This window comes from Vanellus vanellus, assembly GCF_965231255.1.
Source record: "Vanellus vanellus genome assembly, chromosome: 12".
NCBI classification, from domain to species: domain Eukaryota; kingdom Metazoa; phylum Chordata; class Aves; order Charadriiformes; family Charadriidae; genus Vanellus; species Vanellus vanellus.
This window is the reverse complement of record NC_138917.1, coordinates 7,758,581-7,785,590: the sequence shown is the minus strand read 5'-3', so window position 1 is coordinate 7,785,590 and position 27,010 is coordinate 7,758,581. Positions and strand designations below refer to the sequence as shown.

Below are 27,010 nucleotides of genomic sequence, written 5' to 3'. Positions count from 1 at the left end.
ATTTCAACTGATCAAATAAATGCAAATCAGAATTTGAGACTTGGTGAGATGCACCAAGAAGCACGGTGGCAGCATTGCTGCGAACAATAGCAGGTAAAAGATAATAAGCTTATTTTTGATAATTCGTACCTCAAACTCAATACAACTTGCACCTAAAAATAGAGTTCCAGAGAGGGTAATTCTTCATAAACTTGTGCAGATCCGTGGAAAGTGATGTCATATTTTCATGGCAATTATATACCTGAGTTCAAACCTGCAGTACAGATAGATACTTCTCAACTGCTGCAGTCTATAGCTGCCATTTCTTTCTAGGTTAAAATTCTCAAGCACTGACAGGTTTTTGTTGTTTGTTTGAGTTTGGTTTTGGTTTTGTGTTGTGGTTTTTTTGTTTGTTTGTTTGTTTGTTTTTTGTGTGGTGTTTTTTTTTTTTTTTAAGACATGCCTGGAAGGCCTTCATTCTTGCAAGGCTGAGCAGCAACTGAATTGCAGGTGTCCTCAGACCCTACCTATAGATCAAACAGAGTAAAAGATAACCAGTGGATGCAGGACAGGGTCCTTCAAAGTGAGAAAATAAACACTGCATTTCTTTCTTTCCCGGGGAGTATATAAGCATCTAGCCCCTAATGTCTAGCATTTCACAGCAGCGTGCCCTCATCGCTAATTTACGGCAATTTTGGGGGAGACGTTGGTTGCCGAAGGTCTTTCATTCTGCAGAAAAGAATTAAAGTTTTCCTAGGGCCAGATGATATGGGAGTAGAAGCTGTTTAATTTCCTTCAGTTCCTTTTTAGTTTTCTGCAAACAGACCCAACCAAAGAGAAGCCTGTTCATCAGATAGCTACTTTTCTTCATTGGATATGTTTTCAATGTAGCAATGGTTTCAAAGATAGAAGGATATGAGACAGGAAAGGTTTATAATACTTTTATCTGACCAGCTGAGACAGGTGAGTAAGAAAAAAATGGACATTCTTCCAGATGTACAGTAAAATGATTCTTCACTGATATTTAGCAAAGTTCCTATGTGTCCAAAAGCTTGTCCGTTTTCCCAATCATGTCATATGGTCTAATAAAAAGTATTAACTTTCCCTACAGACCTTTCCTCCCTACTATTCTACAGGACATTTATACGCCTACAGCAGATAATGTCCTCACAATTTATATGCTCAACCTGAAACCCTTGTAAGAGGAGTAAATAGACAGGCTTAATTAAAGCTGGCATGACAAAAATATATGTCAGTAAACCTGCACAATTGTGCCCAGAAAGGCATTTTCAAAGGGCTTGGACTGCTGTGTTAGCCATGCTCATTTTTCAGGTAGCATATACAAAGGTATAATATTTAACCACCATAAAATGTTTTGCCAGTTGGGACTGTTTCATGCGTAACTCAACCATTTAATCAATCTATCATCTCCTTCGTTGTTAGATTATAACTGGTGTGACTGCAAAGAAAGGAGAAAATGAGATGCTCCATTAGAAAACACCATCCGGAAGTGACAGATTAAGCTATTTGAAATGAAGGCAATCATGAATGATTTTGGGAATATTTTATTTTATGCGTAAATTGGATCATTGGCTGAAAAATAATCACTTGGTCCATCAAAGACATAACCCAGAAATGAGGTGGAGATAGAAGTTAACAGAGGATGAGTAATAAAGGTAAGAGATCAAGCATGCAGCAAGGCAGGGATGATAATACAAGTTATTTAACACGGGGAACAATGGCAACTAATGGTAATTAGCAGTAAAGCGAACACAATTTCCCCTCATAAATTTGGTGTTGGTGTCAGTGTGACTTGCCTGAATTGCAGATTCAGGAGAGAACATGGCTCCAAAATGCTACCAGGAAAGCAGGAAAGAATTATCAGAGCATGACTTGTGGGGGAGAGGGGGACGGGAGTCAAAGAAGAGTCGAGGAAGAAAAATCAGAGAGGAATGTTATCAGGAAAAACGTGCAGTCTACTGGTATATGTGCTTATAGATCTTTCCTGTGCCCGGCACAATAAAAATCCCTTATTAATATAACTCCAGAGATGGAGCTATATATTTTTAGCGTGCAGGTTCCAAATTACACATTGATAGTCATTACTGAATGAAAGATGTCTTTGTTGTGGGACTAATTGCACTCCCAAATACAGTCCCTTACATCTCTTACAAGATGTAAATCATGTCTTAAAACTATTCCTGGTTTATTACATGTGTCAGCTAGGATTTCTTATCATGTTATACAGAATGTGGTGTCTGCAAACATTCACTGTTATGTTTGGGTAAGTGTGAGTTGACAGAGATGAAGCAGGATTTTATTACAAAATCTCCCTCTCAGAAGCAAAGGAAAAAAGATATCTTCTCTCACATATGAACATATGTCCCCATACATGCAACTGCCATACCTAAGGCCTAATATCAGCAGAGGAGAACTCTTCTAGATTATTCTAATGTTTGACAGCCGTAACAGTTCCCTGATAAAAACCGTGATGGAATAAAGACTTTACTTATGGGCAGCTTCAGCATTTCTTGCATTGTTAACAGTGGTATATAGATTTTTGCTGGAATAGGAGAAAACGTCCTGAGTAATGGCTCAGATATTGTTTTCAATAATATTTTGGGTCTCGATAAAGAATAAAATATATTTATAATTTAACCTGCCTGTTTATAAAGCAAATTACCCGGGTCCATTATCTGGCTTTTCTGCTTGTTTCTTAGAAGCTTTATTTGCAAGAAACGTATATGGTGTATATAAATTTATATATGGTGTGTGTGTGCATACCTCTTAATTGTTATTTAAGCATTCTCTATAAGTGAAAAATATTTTCTGACACAGATTGTTCTTTGTAGCATACAAGAGACAATAATTCAGCTCTCAAGTGTTCAATATTACTCACTCAGTCATGTGGTGGCAAATTATCTCTCTCACCTCCCCATCCTTAGGAATGCTCATTACTTGAAATAATTTTGTATCCCAGTCCTGAAGGATGTGAAGGATAGGATTTAAGATTAAGTACAGCTGTTTGTGACTAGAAAGACATGTCAATCTTGAAGCTTCTAGATTCAATTCAGAAGTTAAATTTGTCTAGCATTATCATAAAATGGAAATACACCATCCTACTGTCAAAGTAGTTAAATATTGAGGAATAAGATCATGGTTAATAGGACATTAATCATTAACCATTATTAAGAGACAGTTTGGATCAGGCTGGAGGAATTATAAAAAGTATAAATGAGCTCTGAAAAAGCCATCTGAGTTTGGGTGACAAAGCTATTGAGTGAGAAAGACGGAAAGAAAAAACTAATCTGTAGCTAGCTAAGACTCACACAAGTGACAGACCCATGGACTATAATGAATGAACAACTCTCTGGCTGATTTATTTACTCAGATGTTAATAAACAGTGTGCTATCCGGACTTGTCCGCAGTCGCAGTACACCACCGGTCTCCTGGGAGTCATTCATTGATGGACTTTGGGCTGTCCGTATGGCAGCAGGCTGGAGAGGCCACTGTATTTCAGCTAATTCCTACTTCTGATGAAGAACGTTTTCTTGAATGGCTTCTTACAGGGAGAATACGCTGCCCTACAGGATGACTGCAGGGGCTGCCCAGATGGTGTGAAGGTATGCATAAAAGTGGTCAAATCGCAGACCTTGTCGCATCTCCTGATAAGTGTATGAAACATCTGCAGAGTGGGAAAGAGTGTTGTTCTGCTTGAATGCAACCCACAAAATGTTTTCCTTCAGAGCTACGGTATTATATATATGAGTAAGAGCTGGGGGGTTTTCAGGGCTGTATACCATTCCTGGGCCACTAAATGAATGGAGATGTCTTTTCATTTTATAGTAGGCTGTTGATAATACGAAGTTATTTATAGTGCAGGTAATGGTTTAAACTTGTAACACTTCTTAAATGCTTTTAGACGTTAAGTTTTAGCTTCCCACTCTAAAAATGTTGACTATTATTATTAAATGTTTAAGGTATTCCACTCTTACAGGAAAGATTTTCTGGAGTACTATTTACCATTTATTTGTTCAGCTTAATTTTATTTTATTTTATTTTTAAAAAAGCAAGTCTTTCCTACATGATTAGAATACTTTAGAGGTAATTATTAAGATTAAGCACCTGGCTTATATAAATTGTCATCTCAATTCACGTTCCAGTAAACCAGAATTGCAACAAATAACAGGTTTTCCTAGAATCCTTTTAAAATGCTAAGTTATTTGTATACTCCAGTTCTTCATATTCTCATTTTTGTCTTGGTTTGTGAAGACTGGTTTTAAATTAGGAAAGAGGCTTTCAAGGCTCATGGTAGGCCTTAGGTAAGGTGCAAAAATGATACTAGAATATGCAGTGATAATTGAGTGTCAATTTAAGAACATGTTCGCCATTGAACAGGTGTCTGTTGTTTCCTGTGAACTTGAGGTTATTGGTAATACGCTGTTAACAGGTTCCCAGGAGTTTCTATGCAGTTCATTTCGCACTTGGACGTTGCAATATTTGCAACAATTCGCAGAGTTCAGAAATGTCCAGGAGACTTTGGCAGGGACAGACAAGCAAAATGCTAATAAGGAAAACAGAACAGAAGTCTGAGCCAGGATTCGACTGTTGCCAGACTCCGTCAGCACTACACAATGTTGACATGAAAAAAAGAGTTCTTTCATCTCCCCAGTGGGGATTTTATTTATTTATTAACAGAGAAATAACAGAATGAAATACAAGGGAGGGCTCGAAAGAAGCCCGTTGTGTTAGGCCAGTGACATCTCTCTCAAATGACTGAGTATCCGTGAATGGGTTTTGCTTCATAACACAGCTATATAACACAATGATCTAATAGTCAGATCAGTGTTTGTCATCCTGCAGAGTAATTTACAATTCTACAAACTGGGAGGAAAATACTAGTGAATAAAAGCTGATCTGATTTATAGTCTTATGCTTTGGTGTAAATTCACCAGTTGTATAAATACATACGAGGTGTAAAGCAGTAGCAACCCAGCCAATTGGACTTCCAAAATCTTAGGTCAATTAAGCATCAGATGCTAATAAATCTCTTAGACCTATGCTTTCCTTCTGGTTGGAACAGTAAACGGTAAAGTTGCATTATGTGATGAAAGACTGACCTCAAAGGGCGGAAAGCAATCAGAGTAGGCTGGCTTGTGGAGTTCCCACCAAGATATATAACAACACCCAGACTTCTAGGGGAACAGTTCATGAACACCAACAGCATCATCAAACTTTAGTTTGGCTTTTAGTCTGAAGCTCATCCTGGATTTGAGTGTAAACAACTATTTTTAGCAAATCTCTGCAACAGGGCCCTCTGCTACTTAATGGTTTGTGTGATGTTGGTACTATCAAAAGTGTATGGCAAGTTTCCACAGTCTTGACTCATGTGCCATCCTAGTTCTAAACAGGTTAACTTTTGAACTGAGTGCTTAAAGAAGAAAAAAAAAAAAAGAAAATGAAAAAAAAAAAAAGGCTAGCAGGCTCCTTCAATGACATTTCCTTAGAGATTTGGCATCCTTCTTTCATCTCAATTATGAAAAAGGCAGCAAAATACTTTTCATAAAAGTCAGGTTTATAACTGCTAAATGTCTTCTGACACACAAGAAATTGGACAGCTTGTAAGAATGGTTCTTGACACAGCGGCCTTTGGTAAGAACAAACTAACAGGGATCTCCCATAGGGAAAAGATGCTACATGACTGAGGAGCTAAGCAAGCTGAGAATTTTTTTTTTTTTTTTTTTTTTCAGGAGTGGTTTTCCAGTCTGTGTGAAGACCCACACTAAAAAATATTTTTCTCTCTCCAGATTTCACTTGAAACTAAAACCAAAAAACAGAACCCTCAGCAAAACCCTGAAGTAGCAGGAAATCCATCTGCTAGGCTAATGACAATGACTGGTACAAGTCCGTGCTGCCTACTGTCCCTCACTTGCATCCCTTTAAAGGTATTTGAATTGCCTCAATTCCCATATTAATTAGTCTGTAGTACAGTCTAATTTCATCGTACTATTTTTTTTCCCAGTGAACTGAGCTTTTAATGAGTATTCATTGTTTAATAACCAATTAAAAATAGCCTATTATTTTATGTGTGATAACGACCCTCATCACCTTTGTGTGTATATATACACACACATATTTAAATACTTTTTGATTTGAACAATAAATCTATTGCATCCATGTATCTATCTTTGTTATAAGTGAGTTACACCTTCACTAAATAATGGCATTTAAATGCACATACTGCCTCCTTCTCTTATTTAGCCTGAACAGGACAGCAGACGAAGAAATGAAGAAAGAATGAACTGAAGAAAGCAAGTCTTGGATTGCATCCACTCAAGCCTAGAAGACAGAGTTGTGTACAGCACACGTTTTCATTAGCTTCAAGGTACTCAGTGCTCATTTGCTAAAGAACAAAGTACACAGTGCCAAGGAACAGAAATTAAGACTGCGAGAGATACTGCAGCTCACAAGTTGTGTAAATGATGACAGACCACTACAATTAAAAGTAGGTTTGTCACAGAACTGATAAAAGACTAAGCCCTGATGGCTCTTTAATAAGATGCCAAGCTAGTGCATCAGTGCAAGAATGATGACTGGATGTCAAAGGCACAGAAACCAGATGATGAGAGTTGTCTTAATTGAGTGAGAAAGGTGTGTGTGTTGGGGAGGGTGGGGGTACCAACCACACAAAAAAAGAAATAACCCTGCCACGTAACACTGTTGTTTTGTTTGCTGGGGTCGGGGGGGGGTGTCTACTCCTCTTGTACAAATGCTACTGGGCAGCCCAGCAGCAGTGGGGCCTGACATGCACACCAGGACTGATAAAAGGCATTGTGTCTCGCTGAAGTCTGGGCAGTCTGACAATTGCTCAGCTGCCACAGGGCTACCTAACCTCCCCGGCCCTGTGGCCGAGGTGGTAGTCCCTCCTCTGGGAAGGGTTCAGCTCTCAGGTCGGTGCCTGCCTGAGATGCTGGCATGAGGTGCCTCTGCATCCTGGCACGCTGGTCATCATGCCGAGGTGGCTGTGCTTGCCAGGAGGGTAAGTCTCCAACTGGCTCTACTGCCGGCATGGTTTTGAACTGTGCCCTCTGATGGTTTCTGTATTTCTATCTTTATATTGCAGTTCTGTCCCTGTCTCTGAGAGTAAGGAGAGGGCGCTTTGTGGTCTGATGGGAGTAAAGACAGAAGAGAACACAGCTTGATGAATACACATAGGTCAAAATCCTGCAGTCGGCTCTGCCAGCGTGATGGCGAGCATCTGCACTAAGCCCTTGGCAGGGCTGAGGATATGGGTTTTTTTTGCCCCTCTCAAAGGATTTCTCTCTAGAGCCATTATTGTTTTGAATTCTCTGTGCAGGATCCAAGAGCAAGCCATTTTCATATGGATTAACGGAGTTTTTGCCATTAGTAACAATGGCAAAACTTGCCAGGCACCATGACTGGTCTTTCCAGCACTGGTCTAGTTCTTACACAATGCAGCAAAGAGTCACAGTTTGCACATGTGAATTTTATTGCACCAAAAAGTCTAAATCTTTCCTTTACACTTATTGTCTCATAATGAGGGTTATCTTAATTACTACAGTATAGCATTCTGCTTTGCTTTATCTGTGGACTCTGTCACATTCTCTAGGATCCCCATATGAACTAAGTATCCCTGATCTTGTTCTTTCTCTTTTCGGCAATCCCATATATGAAAGGCTCAGTATCTGTTAATTGGGGCACCTGTTCTCTAGAGGTTTTGCTGGTTTTGCTCAATGTGAAAGATAATAACAATTAAGTTACCTTGGATACACCAGAAACATTTCAGTGTATATTAGCTCATGATGACTTTAAAAAAGAAAAAAGTTTATAGTTATATAATTATTTTATCAGCTGGGGCAGGGGGGGTGGGGGGGTAGAGCTTCAGCATTTTTGTGATGCCAGTGGGAACGAGGTGTTTAAATCTCACCAAAAGCTAACTCCCTTGGTACTAGCCAAGCCAATAATACATGCTGTAACCCCAAGGCAGGTTATAATCCCTGTTTTATGGCTACTTGGAAGGTGTCTTACAGCGCTGTTGTTCTACTGCAGCTGATCAAGTAGCACAAAGCATGAGACACAGCTGATGTGATTCTTTATTTGTGTACAAAGAGGCACTATTTGATTTGCTGTCATTTCCAAGTGCAGGCTAGACTTGTTATTTTACTACTGTCCCCAGCAGATCCATTACAGCAAGGGTGAAGTGGGCAAGATAACTAGAATGGCAAAATTAGCCAGTATAAAAGTTGTTCCCAAGTGGCTGCTGGCACGAAGCAAGATAACAGGTGTAAACAGTAATGGACACATTTATAAAAGCTAAAATTTTAAAAACCGGTTAGTGACATGAAGATTTAATCCAGTCCATAAGCATTGTCTACTTACGTTTCATTATCCTTCTGTTAAAAGTATATGTGGTTAGCTTGAAAAGACAACACTGTGAGAGTTTTAGTTTGTTTTTGTTTTTTCTTTAAATGTACCACAAAAAGCTGTTTATGAATATCCCCCTTCCCAAATCAATTAGTCCACTATTGTAACCATATTGCAGAACACTGTTTGCAAACAATTCATTAATTATGTGTCCAGCTATATTTTACATTCTGTAAAACAGAATGTAAACAAGTAAACACTTTTGCTTTTCTTGTTTTGGACAGTTGGTCATAAAAAGTACATGCAGCTGCAGCCGTGTTGGTGAGTAGCCCACAATTGCGTGTGGAAACAGTAAGTTGCGAAATGAGTCACGAGTAATAGAACACACTGCCCTACGATGTTGAAGTGTACTGGACTGGAGTAACTTACTTGCTGCTGTGACCACAGGAGCAGCGAAGGTCATCAGGCACTGGGAGGAGGATGAGCGGAGTCCGGCCGGAGGTGTGGCAGATGGGGAAGAGCATCCCAATAGTTTTACAGCAGGAGCAATGACCCTTGCTTTGTTTCTGCAGGTAAGAAGGTTGTACTGAAGCCAGAAGGGACTGTTCTGCTTTACTATTGCTGGAGAAAAAAAATGTAACTGTATTGAACTGTGCAAAGTTACTGAGTAACAGTACACTGCAATCCAGAAGGTGTGGCGTTAGATGAGGCAGAAGAAGGTTGAAAGGGCAATAGAAAAACTTCTACCCAGCTATAGACCATTCAGCATTTTCTATCTCTGTGTTAACATTTCCTTGCTCGTGATTTAACTGTGTACTGTTTCAAACACCTCTTTTAAGATAAAAGGCACAGCGTTAGTTTAGGACAGTGATCTCAACTGAGACCAAAGGAGGTGACGCTTTTTTGCTGTGGCTTTCAGGTAGTGACCTTTTGCTCAATTACACCGCAAGTTTCATGTACACCTTATCATCCTCGAGTTATTACGGACCACATAAAAAAAGCCCCTTTTAGATTCAAAGTGTGGTAAAGGCCATAGGCAGGAGCTGGAGGTGGGCCGTGGTGAAAGCGAGCTGCTGTAGTTTGTACTCAAACGTTTCCTTCAAATGCTGCCCTCCCTCCCCCCACTCCCTCTGTTCTCAGATGTAGTAAAAGGCTATTTTCAGGGATATTCTATCATCTTTTATGTCTCTGTCACTAGCTAACTTCCTAGATCTAAAATAACAACTAGCAGGAATTTCAGAAAGCCAACAGGCTCTAGCTTTGTGCTGGAAAAAGAATTCCCTGGCAAAGAGGCAATAATGCCATAGTGCTGTGGTGCAAATCTGCAGGGTTTCCGTTCTACCTAGCCTGCTGTTATTTTTTTTCTGCCCTGGATTCCGGGACAGAATTATTATTTATTTATTTCACCTACTGGGCCCTTCTGCAATGGCTGGGAGCAGGTGACAGCACAGGAAAGCACACCCACTTCCTTTCCCTTCACATTATGAGAGCTCAGTGAAAAAAGAAAATAGTTTCTTACAAACTTGAAGTCCTGCTACATGGGAGGGCAGCACGCTAACACGCCAAGCCTCAACAATGAATGACGTCTGCAGTTCCTGGTGCAGAAGGGCATTAAAGCAGCGCAAGCTTTCTTGGGGCAACCTGGCTCAGAGCACTTTGGGCTTGAAGGCAAAAAGGACTCTAAATTTTGGAGTAAGATTTTCTGAATCAGGGCAACAAGCAGACCCCACCTGCACGCATGTCTTAAGGAGGAGTTACGCACAGGGAGGGAGCACATCAGACACGACGACAGACCATGGCAGTACTGGCTGTTAAAAGCCATCTTGTAATCAGCCGTGATGGCAGTGACAGAATGCAGTCCTGTAGCATCCCACGGTGGGCCTCGCCGAGTGATGTTTGTTCAGCCTGTTCCTGTGTTGTTTGCAACGTTCACTTTTTGTGGCTCTCTAGTCTATATAAGCTGAACTGATGGTGGTGGGTGGGGAAGGTGGCCAGGTGTGGAGCAGAAAGGAAATGTGACAAAAATGCATTAAAGCTCCTGCAGACAGTCCAGCTGAGGGACAGCTGACCCAGATTGGGCTCAATGCAACTCTCTACGATGAAAGTGGGGCTTTAGAAGGCAAATCATTGCTCTTACCTGAATGGATGCTGAATAATCTGCTGCTGTTTTCTCACATGGTCAACCTTATTTACTGCTCTACCCTCCCGAGTCTCATTCTATAACCATGGCACGGTGACGACAAAGGCTGTAATTTCTCTTTTACTTAGAGCAACGTGGGAGCTTCTTGTATTTGGCGCAGGCTATTCCAGCCCTTTAGCAGCATCAAGGTCATTTTGTAGTCCTCCATTCCCGCTGTATTGCGTCAGGAAGGTCTACGCCCAGACAAAAGGTAAAAGCCCATACATCCTTTATTTGAGCATTTCACAAATAAATTACAAGTTTCTTTGCAACCACGTCATAAATCAAAACGTTTATTTACACCTCAGAAACAGCAAGCAATTCAGCAACTAGGGCCCAAAGGAACGATTATCTGAAAAAGTAGCTGAATTAAGTATCTTTAAAAATCAAACAAAATATTTATTTTCCTCCTTGCTTGAACTTCAAAGAAAAAAAAAAAAGAAAGAAAATCGTAACAAAATATCTTGGTGGTAACTTAAGAAGACAGAGTTTGTTATGGGGCAAATATGATTTTACAGGAGGGTTCTGTCTGAAATGGCAGTAATAACACAGCGTGTTTGTACTGAATTCACCACCACAGTCCACCAGACGTGCTCTTATTCTACAGTCCCAGGCAGGGTGTGTATGCAGGTACTACACACACAGTCTGTCTTTAGACTACATTCATTTTAACCCCAGGTCATTGAATACAGTCATTTGCTCAGAGGAGGAGTGTGAAGTTCAGAGGGTGGATGAAACTCCCAGATAGCTGTCCCACTGAAAGCACGGTAATGCAGAACTCTGGCTATAAACCCTTCTCTTTCCACTACTGGTGACCTGCTGATACATAGACAACTAAAAATGAGTCAGTAAACAATTATGCATATCTTCAAATGATATAATTGTGTTACGAGGGGACAGCTATAGGTAGCATAAATACAACATGAGAGTTGGGATAAGCCTGGGTTTTGGTGTGTGGTTTCTTTCACCTTTTTTCTTTTCTGATTTAACAGACTGGTATGGTGTATGTAACCCATGCTATCTCTTAACTCATGTATTCATCTATAATTCATGGAATTACACTGCTTATCCCAAGTCCCCATATTGTAGTAGTCTCCCTCCATCTGCATATATTTTATATATATATATATTTATATGTGTATGTGTATATCTCTATATATCTACATATATACACACACATAGTAATTGTGCAACTAGTAACTTTCCACTGAGAGCGTGAGTGTATCCATTTCATTTGGACAAATATAAATCAAGTAGCATATCTTGATGTGAGGCAAGAGAACAGTGTGGTCAATGGGTTATGTGTTTTATGTAGCTAAATAGTCAGCTATAGCTTCTTTAAATAGAATAGTTATAATGATAATTACTGATGTAATTTGCATGTTAATTCTAAAGATTATAGATCACAGAGTTAACTGAAAGAAAATAATTGCTATTTTAGTTATTCACATATTCGCATTCCTTTATTATATTCGTTTATTCGCATTGGACAGTATCTCTGAAAGAAAAGAGTTTCTAGAGAGGCAATAAAGGGAAGATAGGATCAGAATTTTGCCTTAACTTGGTGTTCTCAAGTTGATGTGACTTTAATTTATCTTGTGATTTGTTTCTTTTTTTTTAATTAAATAAGACATTATTAAATCCATTCAGAAAGAAATTTAGCCTTTAGACAAACAGTGATGTAAAATTATTTGTGTACAAAATTCCGCTATGTTTCAAGTGGCTGAGTGTATTAGTAGCAATTGAGAAGATTGGCAGCGCTCTCAGTATTTCAGACAGGAGGTCTTTGCAAAGGAAAAGACCAGTGATGTAAAAGTTGTTAATATAGCATATCTTTCTTTTTGTAGTGATAAAACATTTAAGCTAGGGCCATACAAACTGATTGTAACTCCATAATTTAATAAATGAGGCTTGTATTATAGTGATCTCTAACTTAAGTGACTACGCAAGAGACCGGGACAAATTCTTTGACTACAGGCCAGAGCCATTTCAAATAAAGGCTAAACCAAATGATGCTGGGTGCCTTAGAGCCACTCATCTGTGGGAAGCATCGAAGCTGTAGGTTTCTCTGTATGTCGCAAAAGACAGACTTTTGATGATATATAAGCACTCAACGATCCTGTGACAAATATTGCTGCTTTACTGTTCACAGCAGACCAGTAAAAGCAATATGTGGGGAGCTTTAGATGAAAAATTTCATCTAAATATGATTAACTGTATCTCAAACAATTCTACTAATGGCATTGCTCTTTGATTTATACCAGTGTAAACGTGATGAGAACAGGGCTCAGAAAGTGTATTAGCCAGTGTTGCACTCCTACCTAATTTTCATTGATACCCAGTAGGAAGTTCAGCTCATTTCCCTTTGTTTTAATCTTCAGACCTACAGTTACTGAACAAAATGTACATTAATAAATGCACATAGGCATATTGCAAAAGCACACACGAGGTGTACAGACAAGGGTTCAATTAGGAAGTACACCACAAATGAGACCTTTGTCTTGCTAATAAACTCCGCTCACTGATTGTTATACCCAATTTGTGTTTTAACAGCAGATACTCTATTCAATTGAAATGATTTTTTTGCACAAGTTCTGTGCATGTTACAAAATGAAAATCGACAAGTTCACTGCCTTTTTGACTCTAGACAGCACTATATGTCTACAAACAGACTGAAATAACTGTCGTAGTGACCAAAATAGCTATGTAGAAATAAGTGCTATGTTATAAAAACAGCAAGCTTGGCTGAACAAATGTTAAACATAATTAACTATAAAAAAATGACAACCAATTTTTTAACTTCTTTACTAATAAATTATTGTTGCTCCTTTATGTCAGGAAATGGGCATCATTTTTTGAGCCAGAGCTGACAATGTTATTCAGGTAGGAAAACTCAGATTCTAATACTGTTCCTTACTTGTATAATGCTACAGAAAGTGCCACAATCTCTTGTTAAATGGGGTTTGTTCTCAGGTACAGAGAGGGAGAATCATTAACATGGCAGCTTCACCTTCTCTTTGTATGCTTCGGTAGTCCAGTGATTAGCTCCATCTGAAGCCTAGAGACATACAGTAAAGGCTGGGGGGCTTTAATCGAGGTGCAGAAGTAAAGCGATAATGGTAAATGAAGGCTTTGACACATCTTGATTCAGAGTTTCAGCCATGATACTGACCTCTCTACATGTCAAAAGATTGCAGCATTATCCAAGAGGAAAGATCTCTTGTCTTCGGGCACAAAGTGGTAGAAAGAGTCTTCCCATTGTTAGTGTAGGTCCAGACAGAAGAGGCTTTTTTTGTTCCTCATTTTGGGTGCCCTTGGAATGATCCACCAGATGCTATGTGAGCCTTGGTTTGAATGAGAGAAGGGTAGTTTTATTTGGTACTTGATAGAAATTGACTAATGTCAGTGGGTTCTTTCCAGAGGTGGCTTTTGCTGGACAGAGAGAGGATGAGAACAAGTAGAGAAAGAGTATTTGGGGGGAGGATATTACAATGTCTTTTATTCAAGATAGAGGTATTGTAGATCAAAGCATAGGGTGCGTTTTATTTTTGGGTGCATTTGGATGCATTCATTAAGTATACATGTTGAAAATCCAGTGGTGTTATGCATTTGTTGAGTTTTTTTTCCTTTTGAAAAATTTGTCTGAAAACTATATATTTTTTTAAGACACAATTATTGATGATAAAACAGCAGCATATGCTTATTACAGGCATGGGCAGAGAAAAAGAACTAGAAGCATGCCCATGTTAATGTTTGAGATCAGGCACTTTCCCGCTGAAATGCCTCCAGCTGCCTAACAGCCCACTCCTGAAGCCCTGGCTCAACAGAAACTCCCACGAACCTCCAAGTCCCACTTTGGTAACTGAAACACCTCGAGTGTGCTGCGAGAGAAACCAGGTCAGTGGGAGATTCTACTTGGTCAGGACTGCAGGAGTTAAGCTGGAAGAGAAAAATAGGTTCCTGTCTGAAGGCAGCTTGTATCTTACCAAGAAATCTACAATGGTAGGAAAGTTCACAACACAAACTAATTTTTCCTCTGTCGCTGTTGTTATTACTCCTTTTGATTAAAAAAAAAAAAAAAACAGACCTGTTTCATATTTGGTACAATACAGGAAGTCAGAGAAAAGCTATTGTACAGCAATTTTTAACCACCAACACACATTTAATATCTAGTGTAGCATTATGGAAAACTAAATATAAGTTTGGACTTTTTAATGCTTCCAAAAAGCTTTACTATTGAAACATATACGTGGTGTGGAAGATATGCTCATAATCTCACTGTAGTAAAGACAACATACAGTATGACTCATAAGTACTGTAAAAATGCTAACTAAAGAATGCAGCTGCAAAGTTCTATTGCATAAGGAAGCTTTCTTGTTTAAACTTTAAATAAGCAAGTTTATTAAAATATTCTAAGACACTTACCTTACCCTAGTTACTGGCAAGCTCTAATAAAAGCCACAGTCTGTCACTAGTATACTTTTTGTGTTAATTTTATAAAAATTTGGTGTGAGCTTTGATGGATCATTTACAATTTATTAACAAGATGATCATCTTGATACAGTTAGAAGGAGTTTTTTTTTAACCTTACATGCTCACAGAATAAAAAAGGATTTATATTCATATATAACGAACACCCTTTTTTCCCATGTCTGCAAACAAGTGTGGTAAGTTTACACACACAAAGAAATGCTCTTGTTACTCTTAACTGGAAACTGTGTGTACATGTGTATGTATGTATATATATATTCAAGACTATTTATATGTGTGTGTGAATATATTTATAGAATGGGGCATCTGTCTTCCTCCTTGCGCTTAGGTATGTACTGACAGCTGCACGGAGGCTGAGAGAGAGACCAGCGCTTCTGAGAAATACTTTGCTTTTGCTGTTCTAATCAGCTTCTCATTTGCAGACATCTACCTACTTAACCGCGTCTGCAGAGCTGACAAGAGATTTAAATTTTGTCAACTGCCCCGGCAAATAATTACCTGCAGGAACATAAAGGAAGCTGACTTTAGCCCCTTTAAAAGCAGGTCCAGCACTCCCATTGCTGTAAATCGTGACTCACAGAGTGCCGGTCGCAGCTGCTTCCCGCTTCCTCACAAATCAGAGCTGCGCAGAACCTCCCAGCGCTGCTCCCACTGAAATGGGGAGCGAAGCACTGTGCTCCTGCGGGATCGTAAATTCCATCTGGGGCATAAGGAAAACAGTTCCGATCAGAAACAAGCCAGGGGGACTTGCATTTCTTGTTTGCTGAACGTGAGGTACAAGAAGTGACACCGCAGAGCCCTGGGCCTGCTTTACTCGGGGTCAACAAAGTGGCTGTAGTGGCGGTGTGATCGCAATAGGCTCTCTCCTTCTGGCCACACTATAAACAGCAAATACAGTAGGTTTAGCCGTGGCAGAATAGTTCCAATTCATCTGTGGCTGCATTACTCTGCTTTGTCCCTTGCACACTCCAGATGAATATCTTATAAAAGCTAAACCTGTGGTAGAACTCTTCTCTCTATATAAATATATATATATACATACACTCATACATATACAAATACTAACCCACAGACAAAATATTTTCTGAACAGTTGAATAGCAACAAGTCAACAGATAGAAAAAAATGGAGTCAATCTGTTTTCTGCTCCCCCAAGGTCCAGTTTAGATGTCATGGTCTTTTAACATTCAGAGAAAATTCGCATAAACCTTGCGTCTTGCAAGAGGAATCCATACCAAATGGAAGTTAGGGTAGAGGCTGTCAAACACCAATGTATAGTCGGACAGATTAAGTGAGGTTGCAAATTAAACTGAATCTGGAGCAACTGAGGCCTGGTAGTGAAGAACAGTAACTGTAAACTGCAATCTTCAGATCTGACGTTTTCTTTTTTCTCGTTGCCATGGCAACTCGGTAGGACAGCTTCAAATGTCAGGAGTTCTTACAGACCTAAATGATGGAAAATGTGTGTGATTATTACTACGCAGATCACAGTGTCTTTTCACTTTTTGTTTTTTTCCCCGCAATAAAATTACTGATTGGGTACATACACAGTTATCAGCAATGAAATATAAATTATCCAGGTTCAGAAGCAATTATTCGTGAAAACAGAAATCTCCAAAAGGAAACCCCAAAATGTCACCTGGGGCATTCAGAGACCCTTGCAGGGCAATTTGGGAAGATGCAATGCGGAGGTCTGAGCGTAAATCTCGACCCAGGACCCAATTCTCCCGATTTGACACCTGGATCATGTAAGTGCAAGCGTGCAAGGGAAATGCCAGTGAGTCACTCCCTTGTGTGCACGCACACTGACAAGCAAAGAGCAAACAAACAATATCTCCTAAAAAATAACACATTTATAGTGCCTTATAGTTCGTGCATAAACCAGGGACTAAGAGAGCTGGCATATCATATTAATGTTGCTACAGAAATATAAATCTTATGTGGACTGTCACACTTTTTTTTTTAAATAAAGGGAGGGTGACAAACTTGAATGCTTTTACCTATTTTAGAGGGGCACTCTGATAATGCAAAGGTAGTAAAGAGATTCAGAAAAACAGAGACCAGGAGCAAATGTAACATTAGCTGTAGCTAATAGTCACTTTCCTCCAATTTCACTCGGACACTAGTAAATTGCAAATATTCGCTTCACAATAAAACACATAAGAATAATATTAGCAAAACACGTAGATAAATTTCAGCTGGCTGCTGTCAAGCAAATACAACTTCTGACTTCACAGTGTTAGTTTACGGGTTGTACTGGTTTTGGCTGGGATGGAGTAAATTTTCTTCATAGCAGCTCATATGGTGCTTTGTTTTAGATTTGTGACCAAAACAGCATTGATAACACACCAATGTTTTATTTATTGCTGAATAGTGCTTGCACAGCACCGTGTCAAGGTTTCCTGTTTCTCCTGCTGCCCCACCAGGGTGTAGGCTGGGGGGGCACAAGAAACTGGGAGGGGACACAGCTGGGTCAGCTGACCCCACCTGACCAAAGCGATGGTCCACACCAAATGACATCACGCTCAGTAATAAAAGCTGGGGGAAAGGAGGAAGCAGGAGGACATTTGGAGTTATGGCATTTGTCTGCCCAAGTAACCACTGTGTGTGATGGAGCCCTGCTTTCCTGGAGACGGCCGAACATCCGCCTGCTGATGGGAAGCTGTGAATGAATTCGTTATTCTGCTTGTGCGTGCAGCTTTTGCTTTGCCTGTTAAACTGTCTTTATCTCAACCCACGAGTTTTTTCGCTTTCCCCCTTCTGCTTCTCTTCCCTACCCTGCTGGGGAGTGAGCAGCTGCCTACTGGGGTTAAACCACCACAGTGCATTGAAGGGGTCATGCTCTGCCCTGGGAGGAGACAACTGCTGTATCGAAACACAAAAATGCAAGACAAACACACACATCAAAACTCACAAGCACTCAGGAAATGTTTGTCTAATATATATTGCACTTGTACATTTAAACGATGCAATATCAATAGTTTTGTCCCAACCACAGACACACGAACCATAAACGGTAACGTAATGGTCATTATTAGATGCTGGCTTTTAATTATCTGCTTTTCTTTTGGGGCAAATCAAGTTAAATATAATTATTGAGAAGGGTATTTAGTTTTATCTGTTTGTTTCTTGGTATTATCTTGGTATTATTTGAATTGACTTCCATACTATATGCTTCCAGCTAGAGGCCTGTCCAGATGGGCTGTGCAGCAAGGCAGGCACCCGCATAGCACGCAGCCGCCTCTCCTTTCCCCTGCAGCACCACCTCAGTTCTGCTAAACAAAGGTAAGTAAAGCACATTAAGCAAGTGTAGGAATCCGTAGAGGGACTGATGGATGGGACTCACTGAAGTGAGAATTATCACTGAGATTTCCAAATAAGATAAAATCTGGAATTGCTTGGCATCTGGAATTTTAGCACGTTGTTTAAAGAAAAGGTCTGGCCACAAAATGATGATCCAGACTTACACATAGGAAATTTGTGATCATGACTGCCAAAGTTAGGATATTTTTGGACTGGGGATTCCAGCTAGGACTAAATTCTCATAAACAACTTGATCTCTTGGGATAATGAAAAGCAAGAGTTCAGGACTATGATCTCACAGACCATATGAAAAATAGCATTTCCAGACCCCAGTGATGCTTAGTATCATTAAAGGGCATTTGTTCGATCCTGACTCAAAGGAAATAACACTACTGGCAAAGCTACTCTGAATCTTTAGGAGAGCCCTGTAGGTCTTCCTGTTAAGGACAGGCACTTGTGTATGATGAATGAAGAACAGCTGTAGCACTGAATTTCTGTACGATCTGAAACTTCACCAGAGGAATCTGTCAGCACAAAATTTATAAATATCACACAAATTCAAGCAGCTAGTGACTGCTTCACCCAACAGCTTGTAAATAAAGGGCAATATATGTTGATTGATGTGCAGACCTGAAGAAAAGCTTGTATATTTTACATCATATTGACAGATATAATGAATGTAACTACCTTATCATACACCTTGGCTTTTCTGAGTAAACTATGTATTAAAAATAGTTAGCTCAGCTTTAATTAGGAATATGCTTTTTCCTGTGTTAGTTTATCTATTGAACGCTACCTTCTCTCTCACAATATAAGTGTGCTTTTGATTCTCCCTGTTACCCCAACGTGCCTCTTCAAGCTCCACCCCAGCTCTTCTCCCTTTCATTTCCAACCTCTACAGTCCCTGCCTGACTTACTTTCTATGGGAATTGCTTCTCAACTTTATCCTTTCTGACCTTCCACCCATTTAATCACATGCCTGGAAATATGATGTTCCCTTGGCTCCTGTGGCTATCTCCTCCTGTCACTTCACTATGATTTCTCTAGTCACTTTTCCAGCATGTCCTTCTGTCTCATTCCCTCCAACCCAGGTTTCTGAGGAAACCTTTTTTCCCCCCACTTTAATTTCTTCCCCTTGTCTGTGACACTGTTCATACACATTCAGCAATCACTGCAGTGCTGACAGTTCAGAGATCTTACTCTCTTTACCTGCTTTTTCATTTAGACTAAAATGTCGACCTCTAGCTCTGATACCTTTTCGATGTTTAGCTGACAGCTCTGCACAGCTAAAACTGAGCTCTTAAATCTTTCCCCTAAAGCACTCCCTTCTAGTTTGATTGCTCAGGACAACACTATCATCCTGCCTCCTGTTCAAGCTTAAAAAGAGAAACAAACTGAAGAAGGTTTTTGTCATGGAATCTCCTTTCTAGGTCTGTATAATTTAGGTTATGTCTTAATCTAGAAGATTCTTTTTCACAAAGATCCCAAAGGGCTTTTTCTAGCCATTCAAACAGCTAAATCTCCTACCCAGGCTCTCCTCCATTAGCAGTTTTGCAACATCTTTTCACAGCCCTTGACAAATTCAAGCTACTGTGCTCATGTCCTGCCAGTCTTTTGCCGTACAGAGCCTTTTCCTAGTCTGCCACTTTGACAGAACCTCCGTTACTCTGACTCCTTCATGGCCTCTTCCCTACTGCACATATTTTCCTGGATTATCCCTACATGACCTGTTTTTCCTCTCATTCACAGTCCACGATGGCAGCTTTCACTGACATGTTTTCAAAGAAACCCGTTTGGGCTTTTTCCCAGGCTTTCCCATGGAATAGGAGTGGCTCCCTGCAAGCATCCGTAAAGTGCTGTCTCCTTAACGTCTGCTTTTGCTGACACCTCTACAACAGCCCTGGCATTGGCACAGGGTGCCAAGATTACTACGAATTCAGCTCTGCCCTTTCACCAGCCTGAACTGATGTTGTGTTGAGAATTATCTTATTCCAAACATTGTTTGGAAGGATATAATATACCCCTCTGCTCATTAATGATGACTTGACCTTTTTGTAAAGGAATAGGTTTTGCCTTTTAAAATCAGATTCAACATTCAAACTTGTGGCTGTAAAGTTTCAGTAGATAATAATCTTTGGTAGTTCCAGTAAGAAGACTTGAGATTAAAGCTGTCTTCCTTCTTTCTATTGCGCACAAAGTTGATACAAAATTGTTTATATCCAATAGAGAAGTTAGTCTAACTTTTAGTTTATGTGTTTAATAACAAAGTTTATCAGTTACAAATTTACTTTCTAAAAATATTCTGATATAGTCATATAAGGTGTTATTGGACAAGCGGTCTGGCCAGTAACTCCCTTGATACAAAATCTACAGAAATCAAGAACAATCAAAGCATTGTGCAGAAAACTCAGTGATGAATGTAAGCAGATCTACTGAAATCAACAGAACTGCTCTATTATAAATTCTCTGGGGATCCGATAAGCATCTGGCCCATATTTAAAATCTCTCTGTTGTCCCAACTGGATTTCCAATGTTCATTATTGTTTTCTGTATAAGAATGGTAGTTTTCTTGTTTGGTTGTTTTGGTTTCTTTTTTCTTTTTTTTTTTTTTTTTCTTTATTCTCAAAGAAAGGACAAAATGAAAGTTCCAGAAATGCACACACACTGCCAAATTATTAGGGTCTACTTCTTATTCGAGTCCCATCTCTAAACAGCTAAGCTAAACACTACTGCCTTGCAGTGTTTATCCACTGACTTCAATGGGGTTGTGTTGATGTGGTGTCTTTTGGGGGCTTTTTTGGACACATTCTTATGTATTTTATATCATGTATGATTTAAAGTTTGCAGTGTGCAATAGCACATAAAAGATATTAGTACTTAAGGAATACTGCGAGCATAAAATATGCAAATAACGTGTACAGGGAGCACATTGTTAATCCCTGCTAACTATCTCTTTTAGGAACTTAGTGCCCTGGTAAGCCTGTGCCTGGCAGGTTTAGATCTGTACACTAATGATTATGCCTAGTAATTATTTTGTTTTCTTTGTATTGGCTATTAAGAACAACACTGTCTCCATAGCTGGTCTCAGCACTCAAGAATTATTATATGCCATGTGTTGCTTTCTGTTGTGATTTCCGTTGACTTACAAGAAGTAATTTGTGGCATACGGCTGCAGGCATGAAAGCCACAAAGGCAGTGCGTGCATCGTTGTTCTTATGTGGTCACCCCCCACCTTTCCCTTAAGGTACCCGGGGAATGCACAAGCAGCATAAAGCCAGCATAGCTATGGATAACTTCTTTCCCCAGAAATCACTGTCACTCTCTCACTGAAGTCTCTAATGTGATCTTCACAATTTTTATCTCACAATTCTCTGCTCTACCTCTTAGACACTCGAGAGACACAATCAGCCGTGTTCCTTCTAAGATAACAGTCAAATACTGAGATAACCGTGAAACAGGAAGGATTATTTTTATGTGCTTGCTGTCTGAATTATTACTATTATGGTTAATGGGTCTCAGGTAAGAAAGCACAGCTCATTATCCTAAACGGACAGTGTCTGTTGGCATCAGTACTTTGGCGTTGGAAAATGATGTTTGCTTTTACTGGTCGAGAAAACTGACAAACATTGTACATGTTTATCTGGATCTCATGTACTAATAGTATGGAATGTAATAATGCTACAGGAATACAGGTCTAAGTGTGCAGTTTAGGGTAGGGAGATTCACAACGTAGAAACTTAAATGGAGTAAACCCCCCTTTCTACTCCCACTGAAGTCTATTGATGTTGACTGTATTTGGACGATCAAAGAGTTGATGATGACGGCAAACTCCACAGGACAGATCTGAATTGTCATCTGTTCATGGGGTTTTGGATGCTGAATTTGTTCAGAAAAGGAGCGAGCCACCTAATACAGACTAAGTGTTTAGAATAGTGACTTCTTCAATGACTATAGCTAACTGTCTATTTCACACTGGGCTAATTTAAGGTTTGTTCCTTATGCTGATCCACATGATAGAAGAAAATGGAGAAAAAATGCACATAACTCTTTAAGACAGATTTCATAATTCTCGACCCTAGGCAAAAGGCAACTGGTACCATGCAACCTCATTCACTATATTTCAGGTTGCCAAGAGCTCATATTCCAGCAGAACTCTGCTAATCAGCCAATAAATAATCTTGTTTGCAAAACAACTTCTTCCTATTTCAGAAAACACTTTGGCATTTCCTGGGCACTCTGGCTTTCCCTTTTGCAGCCTTAGCTTTCTCTGAATGTATTGAGATATTAGTGATTCAATTCCCTGCTTATTTAAAAGAAACAGGTCTAAACTAAGTAATTCAAAGCCTTTGAAAGATGCGTTCCTTCTGAGACCAAGCTCGCCCCCATTACACAGACTACGCTTCCTACATAGCAGTTAAAACCTCATAAAAATTAAAGGCATTTAAGTTTCATGCTGACCCTCTGTACAGGAATGAACTTTACCCAAGATGCATTCATCCTCTAATTCCCATTTAACATAGAGAAGAGAGTTAACACAGCTGGAGTTTGGACTTCAATTCATGCATGCTCCATTTCTTTCAGATTTCCTTCAATTACCCTCTCATCAGAAATATTACATTAATCTTTACATAATTAAAAGTCTACATTGCATCATGGACTTCGTTGAAACCTCAGTAATGTTAAAGAGGTAATGCGAAAATTGTAGAAGAGATCGGAACCATGTTTCTGATTAGGCAGCTAATCAACATCCAGGTACTTCTTTCCTGGATTTACCATCTATAAAAGGACATTAATTAGATACACAGTGATTAGTTTAGACTTCACAGAGAACTTAGAAAAACATAAATGGTTTTCATGTACATCACTGGTTGATTTGTCATAGGTAGCTTTCAACAACAAAAGTGTCACAGTGTTTGTACCATATGCCTATAAATTACAGTATTTTGCACTTTTGTGTAAAATAATCATATAATAGCTATGCTCTTCTGTGACCCTGTCACTTGCTTTGCTGCAAATGCCAAAATTCAGTGGTCATTGGGTTTTGACTGCCCTGGTACCGTGTTCTCAAAAAAAGAAGGGAAGCTTTTCATCCCAAATCTCTCTGAATTTGAAAGACCGAAACAACTATCCTCAGACAGATATCATGTCTCCTTGTTCCCACAGTTAAGAAATTTGGTTATAGTATCAGGAATAGCAGTAGGTATGCTTGTGACTAGAGCAAATTAGTGATCTCACTGAGCAGTAATACATTGTGGAAAAGTTTATAAGGAAGAGAGAAGTAAATGAGATTATCCTGAAAATTTGCACTTTATAACATCATATATAATTTGTTTCCCATTTGTATGAGGAAATGATTTCCAAGTTCTTAATGACAGGAAAAACACAGTATGCGTTAGTACTGTGTTTGTGAAATGAGTGCCTCATAATTCTACTCAAAGCTCCAGTAGGCGCTCATATATATCAATGTCAATATTTAACTTCAGGAGCTAAAACGCCGGCATGTGCTATACAACAGGCCAAAATTGGCAAGACCGTGGCGAAACACGCCAATCCAAACTAATCAGCCTGCACAGGGGGATAAGTTGCTCAGGCTGGAGTCATTTTCAAAGGGTAGCTGTCTGGCACCAGCAGATGATATTTCCGAGCGTGTGTCTCACACTGCTAACTTATTTATTACAAGACTACACTGGCAGGCCTGAAACAGCACTGATTTACGCCAAAGTGCTCTTACTCTTCTGGCAAGGGCCTTGCTCCCTGTTGAGTCCTTGTTTCTGCTTCACCTCTTCCTTGCCGTGTACCTACACGTACTCACTGTGTAATGGGCTGTTCTTACGAAGTGCAAAACGTATGTGCATATAAGCAGCACCATCTGAGAGAAAAGACCCTCAGATCGACTCAAAGACTCACTATGTTTGCTTAGAAATTCAGAAACGCGGACTACCCGGTCCAGTGCAGTGCTACGTTTACCAAATAAAACATCTTCCAATAAAATTCCTGTTCGCTGGGGATATGAAGTACCTTACTGGGGCTGCTGGTGGTGGTAGCTTCTAGGGTGAAGCATCTAAGATGTCGTAGATTATTATTATTATTATTTTTTAATTGATATGAATTTTAGCTGGATACTTTGCCAAAGCAATGTCACCTTTATTTGGCCAATAGGAAACAACTGCTTCCTTTCTTTTCCAGTTCTTTCAAAACAAAACAATTGCAGTGGTGACTGCCTGCCGTCTGGAAGCCTATTTTCTCATGCTCTAATCTGATAAATTTAGCTGAACAGTTGAAAATATTCAGCAAGTGAAACGAGTAAGTACAGTTTTGAAATAGTAGCACAGAACAAGTCTCCTAATTTTTCATATTTATGCTGAAAATGAAATGCAACAAATGTAACAGCCAGCTAGCCCTCTAAAGCAATGGATCGCTGCTTAAGCGGTCTGATCTCATCTTCCACAGCTGTACAGCTTAGTTTACTATCAGTTTTTAATAAGTAGAACATGAATATAAGTAGTCCAGACACATTCGGATCTGTAGGTATAGACTAACCCCAGCTTGAAATACTAAAAGAATCATCTGAAAAAACCTCTTATTAAGTAAGAATAAAAATGAGAGGAAAGCATGCTTAGAAGCCATTGAAAAGGAGAAATCAAATTAGAAAATTGCCAGGTTTGGCTATGTTGGTATCAACCCGACTACTTCAGAATTTTTCAAGAAGAACTCATAAGCATGACAGCTTACATACGTACTAACCAGTGACATATACAAATTAAGTGTAGGGGTAAAGTAAGGTTTTAAGATGTAGACTGAAATACTCTAACATTAATAGCATTTTAAAGGACTTTTTGTAAGTACCAGCTGTCTAGTAGAGAAGCAAAAGCAACATCATCTAACCTTTAGGCACAGCAAATCTCCCCTGTTCATCTTTAATCTCCCATAGCGCACCCAAAGCTGAATAGCAGGCTGTCCACACAGAGAGCACATTTTGAGGTGTTTGGGTGTTATAGAGTGAGGAAATATCCAAGGACAGAGACAGCTAAAAGAAACAAAAATCCTCTGGTGTATAGTGGCCATTAATGACAGCAAAAATATTTGAACTGATTGTTTATTCAGTTGTAGTTTTTAGTCATAGTCCGCTCCAGAACAACTCAGACAATAAGTATCTGAAGTTATATATTTATGTGACCTTAAGAGGTTGTTCAGAAAAGAAATACAAAATATATCAACAGTAACTGTTGAGAACTGTTGAGAAAATGCAAACATAAAATGTTCATTTGAATTCGCAACACTGAATGGTCTATCAAACCAATCTCTTGAAATGTTCATTTCATGTCTACAGAATGACCATCAGGAACAATATTACAGCTCTTATGGAAGGAGCTGTATTTGCTAGTAACGTTTTTCTCTCTGCATTCCAAACACGCATCTTCTAAACTGTCGTATTTTTTCATGTCTATACTTCTGGAACATGTTTGGATGGTTTAAAATGTGCGTAAAATGCCATTTCCCACCTAATTGACTCAATAAAATGTCATTAAGTACGTTTTAAATATACTGATGTACAATTTGAGGGTATTTCTATTTGTCATGTCTATATGACTAGGTATATAAACATCCTGTCTCCAATTATGTACATACATATGGACTTCTGTGCCATTTCAAGCCCCATTAACTTTAGGTGGACTCCCAAAGCCAACTGCACAACAAATTGCAGGACTGAGTACACCTGCAGAGAATTCAGTAGACCAGACACAGAGGTCTGTGTTTAAAGTGAGATTCAAATACAGACTCTCCCAATTTGCATGTAGTCCCTTAACCCCCAAACCGTCCTTTCCTTACTACAGTCTGATCAACCAAAGTCTTTAAGAAAATTAATAATGGTATTTTTCTCATACACACATTTGAGAAAGCACCTATATTCACTCGTAATTTCTCAGTAACACTAATGATGTTAATATGGACAAAAGCATCTGTAACAAAGATAAGTATTAAAGTAATAGTGGATATTGCTTCTGTTATTATTGGTTTTAGGAAGGGAGATTTATATCACTGGAATTCACTAAATGTCAGCAATTTCCAATTACTTGGGTAGCATCCTTTAGCCGCTGCTTTAAGTACCCTCATGGTGCGTTTGCTAATGCAGGAACGTAACTTTAAATTAAAATAGTGCAAAAACCCACCCCAACAAACCATGTTTCACAAAAACACTCTCCCCATCTTGGTAGTTTTTGAAATTCTAGCCAATATAGAGATATTCTACTTCTCAGAAATGGGAAAATTCATCTTGCAAAATTTTCTAGTTTGGCTAATTAAACTTTTTTTTTTTTAAATGTCACTGGTCTGAAAAGTAGAAAATTACTATAGAAGATTAAAATACGCTAAAACAGCCTAAAAGGCAAACAAACAAACAAACAAACAAAAGTATTATTTTCAGCAAATTCACCTATTGGGAATGGTTCCTCTGAAGCTTCCTCTTTGGAACTACACAGACCAGGGATGAACTGTTTCTTTTTTTCTTGGGAAAAACAAAAATCCTACTGTAAAAACTAAATAGTAGTTGAGCCCTGAAAAAATATATAGTACATGATTGTCTAAAACTAAGCCAAGTATCTCACAATAAAGGCTGAAAACTGTGAATCTGCAGGTAACAAATCTGCACTTGTAATGGAAAGAGCAATGACC

At 39.2% G+C, this 27,010-nt stretch overlaps 1 protein-coding gene across 1 annotated transcript in view; it reads right to left on the bottom strand.

Annotated features, from left to right (window-relative positions):
• Positions 1-13,746: 13,746 nt before the first annotated feature.
• The window catches only part of CDH13 (cadherin 13), a gene marked incomplete at its 3' end in the record, with an annotated part of 498,288 nt that continues 485,024 nt past the window's right edge, over positions 13,747-27,010 (bottom strand). Inside the window, exon 14 of the mRNA XM_082489177.1 lies at positions 13,747-16,480. Within this exon, the coding sequence (XP_082345303.1) occupies positions 16,473-16,480 (8 nt within the window). The remainder of the gene's footprint in view (positions 16,481-27,010) is intronic.